Source organism: Petromyzon marinus, chromosome 27 (assembly GCF_048934315.1).
Source record: "Petromyzon marinus isolate PM22_M1 ecotype Great Lakes invasive population chromosome 27, UKy_Petmar_22M1.pri1.0, whole genome shotgun sequence".
In the NCBI taxonomy this organism is placed as follows: Eukaryota; Metazoa; Chordata; class Hyperoartia; order Petromyzontiformes; family Petromyzontidae; genus Petromyzon; species Petromyzon marinus.
The window spans coordinates 11,955,871-11,970,903 of record NC_133693.1 but is presented as its reverse complement, the minus strand read 5'-3'; the positions used below and the strand labels follow the sequence as shown (position 1 = coordinate 11,970,903).

At 50.3% G+C, this 15,033-nt stretch overlaps 1 protein-coding gene across 4 annotated transcripts in view; it reads right to left on the bottom strand.

Annotated features, from left to right (window-relative positions):
* The window catches only part of LOC116946531 (zinc finger transcription factor Trps1-like), a 43,765-nt gene extending 29,196 nt beyond the window's left edge, over positions 1-14,569 (bottom strand). The window contains exons 1-3 of one of the 4 annotated variants that reach the window (XM_032961501.2): positions 12,582-14,569; positions 3,044-3,954; positions 1,361-2,154 (exon numbers count right to left, since the gene is read on the bottom strand). In XM_032961501.2, the coding sequence (XP_032817392.2) occupies positions 1,361-2,154; positions 3,044-3,952 (1,703 nt within the window). In that variant the 5' untranslated portion in view covers positions 3,953-3,954; positions 12,582-14,569. The other 3 variants (XM_076070131.1, XM_032961502.2, XM_032961503.2) reach the window with 3 other exon arrangements.
* Between the last annotated feature and the right edge of the window lie 464 nt (positions 14,570-15,033).

Below are 15,033 nucleotides of genomic sequence, written 5' to 3'. Positions count from 1 at the left end.
CTGTACTTATACGCAGTCATGGTAGTCCTTGAGCCAAATACCGTATGTTTCAATTATCGGTACCACCAGAGGTGGCGTGACCTGTGCGGCTCCAATTTCTTTATGTGGGCAATAACGATGAATTGTGATAACCATTTGAAACGAGTGGGTTCTCAAATAATTCACTCTTTTCGGCCATGTAAATACATCGGAATGACGAACGTTTTGCTACCTTAGGTGGTATTGATTTCTGCTCTGCCTCACAAACTGCGTGGGGGGGTGGGGGTGGGGAGGCGCAGTGGGTCAGTGGTTACAGCACTGCGCTATTAACCCGGTGACCTGAGTTCGATTCCAAGCTGCGGCTAACATTGGTGATGAATGACACCTGAACCAGTCATGAGACCTGCACTATCGGTATGGTCAAAACAAACCCCATAATCTGCATGGCATGAGGAGCTGTGACTTAAGGCTTAAGTTACTATTTGACTGACTGTGCAATAAATGTAGACAACTATGGAGAGACTTGTCCCAGCCATAGTAATGTATAATTTCCAACGTTGGCTCAAGGCCACCAACAGAGATGTGCATCACCCACAATCCAGCTGATTTTATCTAAACCTTGTCATACTTTATCAGCATTTACTCTTTTGGGCATACACTATGAAAGTCATGAAACATGCCACATCAGTAAAAGTGTGGAGGTGATATGTCTACCAAATCTTGCAAATACTTATTACACATATTTGATCAAAGATGGATAAATTAACAATACGTTTATCGACAGGAGGCATAACTCGCATTACAATGACTTTGAACAGGTAACCCATAGTAGGTAATGTCTGCCCATATACTTTATTTACATTTTCGCATGCCAACAGAATGTCTTCGCATACTCCTTCCTGTTTTGACAGCTTCAACGATAGCATTTTATTTAGAATATTCTCATTCGTGCCGTATCGCATATCTGTTTTATTTGCCGTATATTCCAGTAACAAAAGAAAAAACGTACATTGGTGTGTCGCGTGGGATGACAGCAACAACGTCTGCATTCAACGTGTAAAGTATATCGTTTCATCCCTTTAACGGCTGCGCTCATATTTCACCATCACAGGTAATCGAGCTGTACTTTACGAAAAAGTTGCGTATACGGATCTAACGGCTTGCTTGAACGGTCTGTTGGTGACGACAGACATTTTATAACACCTTACCCCTACCGTTACTCCCCCACGTCGGGGTTCGTGCTCAACTTTTTCCTCCGTGAACGGTTAATTATTAATTTTAAAAGCATGCATAATCATGCACTACTACAATACCAAGCTATGTGGCATGTGGGCAAAGGGTCAACACTTGAAGGGTGATACCGTTAGCGGATGTGACCAACCTGCAATGCCGAGCAAGTCCCTCCTCGGTGGGTGATGTAAATATACATTTTGTGCACTGATATGAAGTGTCACGACGTTCGTAATGCACGGAGATTTCCAGTGGTTGGTCCGGGCAGGTCTCCTGATTAAGACCATCTTTGCCCTCCGGCAGCGCGGTGTGTGTTGGCGTCACGGTTCTGGAGTCTCCTCGCCCGGGGCCTTTTATAACGGACGAGTTACCGTCGGCGAGCCAGCCTTGACCATCTGTCACCGGAACAACTTCATCCATCACGGCCCCCTCCGTCGCTTCCTCCTGTTTCTCAGCAGACGGTCCTGAAAATGTATCACCGTGGATTTCACGGTAGTGGCACATCAACTTCTCACCGTCGCCACCCTCGCAGGCAAAACTACACAACCTGCATTGGAGACGCCGAAGGGAATCGTCGCTCTGTTCAGCGGCGGCACTGGACGTGCCACCTGCAGCGGGCAGGTGCGACAAACCCTGACCTTCAGATGCCGACGCTTGCTCAACATTTTCACATCGCGCATTTTGACTCGCCGCAACGGGACCATCCAAAATCTGCCCGTCGGCGTCTAAGTCTGCGGCTGCGTTGCTTCTCCTGTGGTCATCGTTGGGATTTTCGGCGGACAACTTCAGCTTGCTGGGATGCACGGAGAGGGCATGGCTCTCCAGCTCCGCCGGGGCGCTCCCGATGTACGTGAAGTTGCAGAACTTGCACCTGAAGTATTTTGTGTCGCCCTGGCAGTCAGGAGTCTTCCGCCCAATACCGATAAGGGTGCCCTGTATCGCCACCTTCAGGGATAATAATGCATATGCATTGTTAACACAAGAAATAGGAAACCAACATTTTGCCCAAACTTGTCTACTGAAAAATATTTGTACTTTTATGGTCAGCAGCACAAGGAGAGTGTGGAAGAGAAATGCATTTACAATCTGATGGTTCAAATCATGCACAGGAAATTACTCTGCCGTCCATCCTTTTCGCGGTAGCTAAAATTAGTACAACTTTGTGCAAAGTTAACATTGTTAAAATTCTTATACCCTGGCTCCTACCAGACGACGTTAGTCCCAACCGGGAAGCAACTTGTGAGCCCAGTCCTCTAAAAACTGAGATCTCCCATTGGTTCAAATATGAGTAAGGAAATATTTAAACATTTTAACTACAGTGTTTAAAAAATACACTTTAAAGGCTGAGACAATATAAATTGCTGTACTTCCATAATAACTCATTTTCTACACACTAGTGTAAATTCGTTTCACCTTTTTACCACTAAACATTCATCATAACCACATAAAGCTGGCAATTGTCCGGAAAGCATGCATCTTTAACATCTCTTTCAGGGGGATCCTGAAGAGACTATTGGGCCAATTCCTCAGCGAGTACTGTGCTTATGGGAGTAAAACAGAGTACCGTATACTTGGAGCACACGTACACAGGGGAGGATAACACGAAACTATCTATAGTCTGCGTGCACTACCATCTCATCAGCCAAAATGTTGCAGGTAGGTGCCCCGCACACTGTATACGTCTGCATGACTCACCAACCACTGCCACAAAAGTAGTGTATTACCGGCATGCCCCATCATGCCACTTATAATTCCCAGTGCTGATCGGGGTGGGGAGGCGGGCGGGGGGGACAATGGCAGCAGCTGCTCATCAGTTAGCTTTGCGTTTACTCACCTGCACATCGTAGGAACCATTCGAGGACGAGGTGGTCGTCTTCTGGATGACTGCAATCTTCAGTTTATCGGCGTGGCCTGCGAGCCCCAACATTTCGCTCGTCTCCAAAAGGCGGCCCGTGCGGTGCAGCGCCAGGATTCGGCTATCCAGGTCCGCGTCGTGCCGTGTGCGGTTGTGCAGCCCTAGGTGGTATTTGCGAAAGTGCTTCACGAGGTCAGTGGGATCGTTGCCATAGTAACTGTAGCCGCAGGCACTGCAAGTGAAGTCTTGCAGCTCCGGCGTTGGGGAAGTGCCAACATCGTCCGCCTTTACCGTGATCTTGACGTCGTCGTCAGGGGACTTTGGGGAAGGCTGTTCGCCAACCTCGTCGGCTTCGTCGTCTTTGCCGGCGGTAGTTACTTTGCACGTTGTGCTAGTGGTCGAGTCTGGCTCGCTCTTTCTTTGAGTGTCGTCGGCTGCGATTTCTGCCTGTTCAGAGTCATTCACTCCACCGTCTGAAGTTAACTTCTCCTGTGTTTGTTTTGTACATTCAGGGCTGTATGTTTTGCAGAAAGCAGCGACCTCTTCATGCTTCACTGGCGGACAATTGCCCGTACTGTCCTCTCTTTTCATCTCGGCTTGACCAATAAAAAAATCACAAGTCTTTGGCAAACAGGTCTCTGCTGCAACACACAGAAGACTTGTTTCCATCATGACTGCTTGGGAATCCCCCTCTGGGCCTGCCTTGGGATTAATCTGCTTCTGTTGTGCTCTCTTGGAATTCACAAGTCTTGACCTCAGTTGTCCATCCACCCCATCGGTTGTAGTTTCCTTTAAACTTGCGCGTATTTTGGTTCTCTCTGAACTTGCGGCTTCAGTATTCGGTGCATCCAACACATTTCTTAATGGGAGATTCTTTCTGCGAACCATTCCTAAAAGTGTAAAAAAAACAAAAATTTGAATTAGCTCTATTCACAATCGATGTTGGTACCTCTGCTCAAACAAGCAAAAGGGTGGCCACTCCTCTCAGTTGGGAGCCATAAGCCAGTGTTGGAAAATCCACATTCCCATGGCAGGGGCCAGTCTTTCTTTATAGGAATACCACTGGCCGCATCACACACAGTGGCGTTTTTGTTGAGTCGAAATCATAGTTCATAGTTCATTTATTTGGTATAGCCCTGTGAGCCATTCGGCTCTTGAATCGGGTGCAACCGTAACAAACAAAAAATGAAACGACAGTACAGTACTGGACTGCAAATCTTTAAAATACGCTGGATTAAAAACATGTCATTCCAGCTTCGTATTTCATGGCATGTCCTCAAATGATTGAATTTAATTTCTTAATGTATTTTACAGATTATATTAAACATCGCCACACTATCAATATGGTACAACTTCCAGTATTTTAATAATTTTACAATGCTTTTACTTAAACCGATTCATTAATTAATTTCTAACACAACAACAATATTATAAAGTGTTAGTACACAATGTATTACACACAGTACCTGAAAATGTACAATTCAATGCCAGTACTTGATACCAATATTTCCTGTTGGAGTACCCACAAAACTATACTGTGCATGTGCTTTTAAGACTGCGACTTTTTCCATCAAAGTCTAAACTCGTATGGTGAAACGTATATTAGTGGTAACAATAAATAGGCTGTATATACAGTGCGAAAATAACTTTTCGCTCATGGTTAAATATTTTCATTACAATGGTGGCATTTTTAAATTTTACAATCAAATAACACTGCAGTAATGGGCCAAACATATTTCCTGATATGTTTTAATTTGCGTACTTCAGTGTGATACTTTGGCCATTAAACAGCGAAATGTGTAAGTGAATCATCACGGAGCCTGGTTCGTGAACGTAAATAATTAAACAAGCCTAAGCGTGATGAATCTCAGCTTTCTGCAATGGTCAATTGTCCGTTAGCCCTGCAATGTTTCCCAACAGACGGGAGCCACCACTAAAAACCCCAGACACATGAAAGCATTTCTCTCTCACCGTCACCCTAACAACCACACGTGTCACTTCTGGAGGCTCACAGCAATTCACTAACTAGAGGCCATAAATCACGTGCTTTTTACTTGACGCGGTTGTATCAGAGTTCAAAAAAAAAACTCGTGACAGCGTTTGCCAGTGTTGTATTGGACACGCAACAGGCGTGATCGAGACGTCTAAACCCAGCGTGTAGAGGAATGTACTTGCCACTGAATATAGAGTTCGGGACTGTCTGTACGCGTTAACTTTACACAGCGCACTTTTGAAAGCAACCTGCAAACTGGAACATACGCTTCAAATTAACTACCGCAATCCTATTCAACGCACACGATGCACGGTTATACGAGTCGCGGTGCACGTGGTTAATTCACAAAAAAACACACGAGCGCAGGGTACGAAGAGGTGCGTGCTTGGGATTGCTATTGTGAAGCAACAAGAGGAACACGTCGATTGGCGAACATAGGCAGGTTTTTTTGTTTGTTGGTAAAGACATCATCCACGCTGCCAATGAAAGTAAAACGATAAGAACGAAGTGGCAGCCAGGGAGTGGATAGCTAGCGTCCGAGAAACCACGTCCACGCGTTAAGAGATACGTTATTACATCGCGGAATTGTGGGATGGCAGCGGACCTTTGTCCAACAGAGGATAGACCAAGGCTGATGATTATTATTATTAGTTTTAAACGCTCCACGCATACACGCACATCCGATTAGCACGGTTGGCCACGTAGGGTGCGAAAGAAGTTCAACGTACACACACACACATCTCGAGCTATGCGCTTTTAATTCTAGATTTTTAAAACTCACTTCTTTAGGAAGCGCTTTTGTGTGTGTTTAGCTCGTTGTCCTTCCCCCCGCACCTCCGATTAGCACAGTTGGCTACGTAGGGTGCGAAAGAAGTTCATCACACATAAATACACACACAGCCAAGCGCGGTGCGACACCAGGACCCACACACGCGCGACACTTACCCTTAAGCGAGGTTAACACACATTAATTTAAACACTGAACAGTTAAAAGCCATCAACGTTCAGCCGCGGTCAGTCCACTGCTGGACGAAGCCCTCTCTCCAATCTGCCACCAACTCCCGCCACCGTGCGATGTTTAACAATCCACCGTGCGATGTTTAACAATCCACCCATTCCCACTGGCACTTTTGTGTTGTGCTCCAGCTGCAATGTCTCGGCGGACGGATTCTGTCGCCTGCGTGCAAAGAAATGAATCGTGTCTGGCCGACGATACACACTCACTGCTCGACGCGTACACACGACCGCGGGAAGTGATCTCTCGACACGACTCCAGTTGAGGCTACGGGACTCAACGAGCATCCGCTAGATGCGTCTACATAACCATATTGCAAGTGCACAGCAGATGAATTGACACGACGAGACGTCGTTGACGAGACGCGTTCTCGACCCGACTGGTGGATGAATGTGCGCGTAAGAAGATGCGTGAACTCGTGCGTTGATGTGTGTGTGTGTCCCACCCCCTCGTGCGCCGTCCCGGCCTTCACAGGTGCTCGCTGACAGCACTTGCCCCAACAGTCTGTTTAAAGACTATACGGGGGATATTTGTCTTTGTAGATGGGGGGGGGGGGGGAGCGATTGTGTAGTGGTTAGGACAGTCCTCTACGAACCCGGCGACCACAGTTCGATTCCCGCTCACGGCCAAACACCGCCGACGATGATCTGAATCGGTCCTGGGCCGCCCCTAGGTCGACTCAGCCTAAAATTAGTACCCGGTGCGATGGTTACACATCGCCACTGGGGAGACAAAGGCGGTCGGGCGTGGTACTGCTGGCGACATCACCCCATCGTGTGCAACAGTGCCGGCCTTAATAGGTGCTCGCAAACAGCACTTGCCTCAACAGTCTGTTACAAGCTTTGTAGATGTGTGTGTGTAGGTGTGGATGTGTATGGGTGTAGATGTGTGTGTATGTGTGGATGTGTATAGATGTGTGTGTGTAGATCTTTGTAGATGTGTGTGTAGATCTGTGTAGATGTGTGTGTAGATCTTTGGAGATGTCTTTGTATATGTGTGTGTAGATCTGTGTAGATGTGTGTGTAGATCTTTGTAGATGTGTGTGTAGATCTGTGTGTAGATCTTTGGGGATGTCTTTGTAGATGTCTTTGTATATGTGTGTGTAGATCTGTGTAGATGTGTGTGTAGATCTTTGTAGATGTGTGTGTAGATGTCTTTGTAGATATGTGAGTAGATCTGTGTAGATGTGTGTGTAGGTGTGGATGTGTATAGATGTGTGTGTAGATGTCTTTGCAAATGTGTGTGTAGATGTCTTTGTAGATGTGTGTGTAGATCTTTGTAGATGTGTGTGTAGATCTGTGTAGATGTGTGTGTGTAGATCTGTGTAAATGTGTGTGTAGATCTGTGTAGATGTGTGTGTGTAGATCTGTGTAGATGTGTGTGTGTGTAGATCTGTGTAAATGTGTGTGTAGATGTCTTTGTAGATGTGTGCGTGTGTAGATCTGTGTAAATGTGTGTGTGTGTGTAGATCTGTGTAAATGTGTGTAGATGTCTTTGTAGATGTGTGCGTGTGTAGATCTGTGTAAATGTGTGTGTGTAGATGTCACTGGGCCTCATCATCAACAATAGACATGGGCAGCACGCGGCCCATGTCCAAATACAGTAACGTCGCTACGCGTCTCAGGTTCACAAGGAGAGAAACTCGACACATGCAGCTCTTACAAACAACCCAGTTGTCAAATGTAATGTATATGAAAGTTATGGCTCCGACGGCGAGCGACACAAACAACACAAAAGGAAAAGACTTTATTTGAAACGGTAGTGGGGTAGGTCGTGGTGGTGTCGCCTGAAGGTTGAGTCGAGGCTGCCCTCGCTGTGTGCGCGACACGACTCACAACCACCACAACCACCCCTACACAACCACCACAACCACCCCATACACAACCACCACAACCACCCCTACACAACCACCACAACCACCCCTACACAACCACCACAACCACCCCTACACAACCACCACAACCACCCCTACACAACCACCACAACCACCCCTACACAACCACCACAACCACCCCTACACAACCACCACAACCACCCCTACACAACCACCACAACCACCCCTACACAACCACCCCATACACAACCACCCCATACACAACCACCCCTACACAACCACCACAACCACCCCTACACAACCACCCCATACACAACCACCCCTACACAACCACCCCTACACAACCACCACAACCACCCCTACACAACCACCCCTACACAACCACCCCTACACAACCACCCCATACACAACCACCCCATACACAACCACCACAACCACCCCTACCACCCCATACACAACCACCCCTTACACAACCACCCCATACACAACCACCCCTACACAACCACCCCATACACAACCACCCATACACAACCACCACAACCACCCCATACACAACCACCACAACCACCCCTACCACCCCATACACAACCACCCCTTACACAACCACCCCATACACAACCACCCCTTACACAACCACCCCATACACAACCACCCCTACGCAACTACCCCATACACAACCACCCCTTACACAACCACCCCATATGCAACCACCCCATACACAACCACCCCTACACAACCACCCCATATACAACCACCCCTAAACAACCACCCTTACATAACCACCCCATACACAACCACCACAACCACCCCTACACAACCACCCCTACACAACCACCCCTACACAACCACCCCATACACAACCATCCCATACGCAACCACCCCTACACAATCACCCATAAAACTCCACAACCACCCCATACACAACCACCTCATAACTCCACAACCACTACATACATACACACACAACCACCCCTATAACTCCACAACCATCCCATACACAACCACTGCATACACAACCACCCCTATAACTCCACAACCACCCCTATAAAACTCCACAATCACCCCTACACTACCACCCCTATAACTCCACAACCACCCCATACACAACCACCCCTATAACTCCACAACCACTACATACATACACAACCATCCCTATAACTCCACAACCATCCCATACACAACCACTGCATACACAACCACTCCTATAACTCCACAACCACCCCCATAAAACGCCACAATCACCCCTACACTACCACCCCTATAACTCCACAACCACCCCAATACAACTTCACAATCACCCCTACACAACCACCCCTATAAAACTCCACAATTACCCCTACACTACCACCCCTATAACTCCACAACCACCCCAATACAACTCCACAATCACCCCTACACAACCACCCCAATACAACTCCACAATCACCCCTATACAACCACCCCTACAACTCCACAATCACCCCTACACAACCACCCCATACACAACCACCCCTACACAACCACCCTATACACAACCACCCCTATTACTCCACAACCACCCCAATACAACTCCACAACCACTCCAACACTCCTACGACTGGACATCTACAACCCATAACCTCATCGATTACTACCTCGTACCTACGACTACATGCACGGTACTGCAACCACAGTAAACACTTACTATTGTACAACCTTCCTACACATCCCGCTCCTACAACCGCTCCACACCACCACCACCACGTCTACAACCACACCACCACGTCTACAACCACACCACCACCACGTCTACAACCACACCACCACCACGTCTACAACCACACCACCACCACGTCTACAACCACACCACCACGTCTACAACCACACCACCACGTCTACAACCACACCACCACGTCTACAACCACACCACCACGTCTACAACCACACCACCACCACGTCTACAACCACACCACCACGTCTACAACCACTCCACCACGTCTACAACCACACCACCACCACATCTACAACCACACCACCACGTCTACAACCACACCACCACCACATCTACAACCACACCACCACATCTACAACCACACCACCACGTCTACAACCACACCACCACCACGTCTACAACCACACCACCACGTCTACAACCACACCACCACCACGTCTACAACCACACCACCACATCTACAACCACACCACCACGTCTACAACCACACCACCACCACGTCTACAACCACACCACCACCACGTCTACAACCACACCACCACTACGTCTACAACCACACCACCACCACGTCTACAACCAAACCACCAGCACGTCTACAACCACACCACCACCACGTCTACAACCACACCACCACCACCACGTCTACAACCACACCACCACGTCTACAACTACACCTCCACCACCACGTCTACAACCACACCACGTCTACAACTACACCACCACATCTACAACCACACCACCACCACGACGTCTACAACCACACCACCACTACGTCTACAACCACGCCACCACCACGTCTACAACCACACCACCACCACGTATACAACCACACCACCACCACGTCTCCAACCAGACCACCACCACCACGTCTACAACCACACCACCACCACGTCTACAACCACACCACCACCACGACGTCTACAACCACACCACCACTACGTCTACAACCACACCACCACCACGTCTACAACCACACCACCACCACGTATACAACCACACCACCACCACGTATACAACCACACCACCACCACGTATACAACCACACCACCACCACGTCTCCAACCAGACCACCACCACCACGTCTACAACCACACCACCACCACGTCTACAACCACACCACCACCACGTCTACAACCACACCACCACCACCACCCCATTGCCACCGCCACCACTCCGAGACACAGGGAATGCGCTGCGACAAGGCCGCTCTCGAACCGAGTTACCTCAAGTCTCACGCGCGTGGCCCCATCGCCTCCAACCTCCCTCTACAACCACCACCACCTACCCCTCTACGCACCTACCCCTCTACCCACCTACCCCTCTACCCACCTACCCCTCTACCCACCTACCCCTCTACCCACCTACCCACCTACCCCTCTACACACCTACCCCTCTACCCACCTACCCCTCTACACACCTACCCCTCTACCCACCTACCCCTCTACCCACCTACCCCTCTACCCACCTACCCACCTACCCCTCTACCCACCTACCCCTCTACCCACCTACCCCTCTACCCACCTACCCCTCTACACACCTACCCCTCTACCCACCTACCCCTCGTCCATCACCTCCTTCCTCGTCCGAGTGGGACACCGGCTCCACGCGAGACTGCGCTCCCGGTAACCCGGACTCCCCTCCCCAGCGACCTGGACCTTCCATCTCCTACCACCACCATCATCATCAGCCCCCACCATCACACGCGATCATCGCCTGTGACCAACATCATTCCCATCCGCCTCTCTACTCGCTCGCCTACCCTACGCTCGCACCTCCTCACGGGTTCAGCGAGTTCCCACTCAACACAGTCCCCGACTGCGTCTCTCTCTCTCTTCATCGTTATCATCATCATCATCCCTAGAGCATAACGAGCCACCACTACCCGGTTACCAGCGGCCCTGCTGCTACGACGGACCCACGTCTCTTATCACCCCTCCCCGTCGCTCGCTCTTCACTCCTCGTCCGTCGGCACCACCTACGGGGGGCCAGCCGAGGATGTCCCCAACTGCGTTAGTGGCGGTGTCTCTGTCCGTTCCGGGGCCTCTCTCCCCCTCACCTGTCATCTGCTGTGCCCATCTCTCACCTGTCATCTGCTGTGCCCATCTCTCACCTGTCATCTGCTGTGCCCATCTCTCACCTGTCATCTGCTGTGCCCATCTCTCACCTGTCATCTGCTGTGCCCATTTCTCACCTGTGAACTGCCCATCTCTCACCTGTGAGCTGCCCATCTCTCACCTGTCAGCTGCTGTGCCCATCTCTCACCTGTCATCTGCTGTGCCCGTCTCTCACCTGTGAGTTGCTGTGCCCATCTCTCACCTGTCAGCTGCCCATCTCTCACCTGTCATCTGCCCATCTCTCACCTGTGAGTTGCTGTGCCTATCTCTCACCTGTGAGTTGCTGTGCCCATCTCTCACCTGTCATCTGCTGTGCCCATCTCTCACCTGTGAGCTGCCCATCACTCACCTGTGAGCTGCCCATCTCTCACCTGTCATCTGCTGTGCCCGTCTCTCACCTGTGAGTTGCTGTGCCCATCTCTCACCTGTCAGCTGCCCATCTCTCACCTGTCATCTGCCCATCTCTCACCTGTCATCTGCTGTGCCCATCTCTCACCTGTGAGTTGCTGTGCCCATCTCTCACCTGTCAGCTGCCCATCTCTCACCTGTCATCTGCCCATCTCTCACCTGTCATCTGCTGTGCCCATCTCTCACCTGTCATCTGCTGTGCCCGTCTCTCACCTGTGAGTTGCTGTGCCCATCTCTCACCTGTCAGCTGCCCATCTCTCACCTGTCATCTGCTGTGCCCATCTCTCACCTGTCAGCTGCCCATCTCTCACCTGTGAGTTGCTGTGCCCATCTCTCACCTGTCATCTGCTGTGCCCATCTCTCACCTGTCATCTGCCCATCTCTCACCTGTCATCTGCTGTGCCCATCTCTCACCTGTCATCTGCTGTGCCCATCTCTCACCTGTCAGCTGCCCATCTCTCACCTGTGAGTTGCTGTGCCCGTCTCTCCCCGGCGAGCGAGAGGAGTCGCGACTCGCCATAAATCCCGGCGGCTCCGCGCTGCGAAATCCTCTCCACCTCCTCCACCTCCTCCTCCTCCACCCGCGCTAACCGCCCAAGTCGCCGTGTCGTGTGGGGTTAGTGTGGTGCTGTGTATTAGTGTGGTGGTGCTGTGTATTAGTGTGGTGGTGCTGTGTATTAGTGTGGTGCTGTGTATTAGTGTGGTGGTGCTGTGTATTAGTGTGGTGGTGCTGTGTATTAGTGTGGTGCTGTGTATTAGTGTGGTGGTGCTGTGTATTAGTGTGGTGGTGCTGTGTATTAGTGTGGTGGTGCTGTATTAGTGTGGTGGTGCTGTGTATTAGTGTGGTGGTGCTGTATTAGTGTGGTGGTGCTGTGTATTAGTGTGGCGGTGCTGTGTATTAGTGTGGTGCTGTGTATTAGTGTGGTGGTGCTGTGTTAGTGTGCTGTGTATTAGTGTGGTGGCGGTGTGGTGCTGTGTATTAGTGTGGTGGTGGTGGTGTTAGTGTGGTGGTGGTGGTGCTGTATTAGTGTGCTGTGTATTAGTGTGGTGGTGCTGTGTATTAGTGTGGTGGTGTGTATTAGTGTGGTGGTGCTGTGTTAGTGTGGTGGTGCTGTGTATTAGTGTGGTGGTGCTGTGTATTAGTGTGGTGGCGGTGTGGTGCTGTGTATTAGTGTGGTGGTGGTGGTGATAGTGTGGTGGTGGTGGTGTTAGTGTGGTGGTGCTGTGTATTAGTGTGGTGGTGGTGATAGTGTGGTGGTGGTGTTAGTGTGGTGCAATATCACTGTGGTGCTGTGTGTGTAGTGCTCTATGTGTGGCACTGTACGTGTGTGCTAGATGCGTATCGTATGTCTATGTATGTACTGTACTGTGTGGACTTGTAGGTGAACGTGGACGCAGATCCTATATATTCTTTGTTTCGTGCATTCGGGTGTATATGTATACGGTGTGTGTATCCTGTACACCGTGGAGCGTATACTGCGTAGTGTATACTCTATACTGTGTGTGTATACTGTGTGTGTATACTGCGTGTGTATGCTGTGTGTATACTGTGTGTGTCCTGTGTGTGTGTGTCCTGTGTGTGTATCCTGTGTGTGTGTATATACTGTGTGTATACTGTGTGCGTGTGTATCCTGTGTGTGTATCCTGTGTGTGTTCTGTGTGTGTATCCTGTGTGTGTCCTGTGTGTATCCTGTGTGTGTCCTGTGTGTATCCTGTGTGTGAACTGTGTGCGTGTGTATACTGTGTGTGTATCCTGTGTGTGTATCCTGTGTGTGTATACTGTGTGTGTATACTGTGTGTGTGTATCCTGTGTGTATACTATGTGTGTATATACTGTGTGTGTGTCCTGTGTGTGTATCCTGTGTGTGTATCCTGTGTGTGTATCCTGTGTGTGTATCCTGTGTGTGTATACTGTGTGTGTATACTGTGTGTGTGTCCTGTGTGTGTGTATCCTGTGTGTGTATCCTGTGTGTGTATACTGTGTGTGTATACTGTGTGTATCCTGTGTGTGTGTCCTGTGTGTGTATACTGTGTGTGTGTCCTGTGTGTGTATCCTGTGTGTGTATACTATGTGTGTGTATACTGTGTGTGTGTATCCTGTGTGTATACTATGTGTGTATATACTGTGTGTGTGTATACTGTGTGTGCGTGAACTGTGTTGATCTCGACACTGACCGCCCTCCGTGTCTCGCAGCGCTCCTGGGGTGTTGCTATCCGATTGATGATGATGATGGTGGTAGTGGTGGTGGTAGTGGTGGTGATTGACGGTGCTCTCTGTGTCTGTGTGCGTCTGCGGCTACTCCATGGCGCTCTCTCTCTCTCTGAGCCCTCTCCCCCAGCTCCCTCGCTCTCACGGCTCCCTCCCTCGCCCCGCTCGCTCGCTTGTGCGAGCTTTTATCTGCAGCCCTTATCACTTGTCAGGACCCCCTCGTACACGTCACCGGCGAGACGCGCCCTCGCTCCGCCCGCCAGAGCCTCCTCACGCACTCGGCACGCATCCGCTCTCTTATCACCCCTCCCCCTCCTCATCCTCCTCCCCCTCCTCCTCCTTGCTGCCCTCCCCCCCCTCTCTCTCTTATCACCCCTCCCCCTCCTCCTCCTCCTCCCTGCTGCCCTCCCCCCCCTCTCTCTCTTATCACCCCTCCCCCTCCTCCTCCTCCCCCTCCTCCTCCTCCTTGCTGCCCTCCTCCCCCTCTCTCTCTTATCACCCCTCCCCCTCCTCCTCCTCCTCCTCCCTGCTGCCCTCCCCCCCCTCTCTCTCTTATCACCCCTCCCCCTCCTTCTCCTCCCCCTCCTCCTCCTCCTTGCTGCCCTCCCCCCCCTCTCTCTCTTATCACCCCTCCCCCTCCTCATCCTCCTCATCCTCCTCCTCCCTGCTGCCCTCCCCCCTCTCTCTTATCACCCCTCCTCATCCT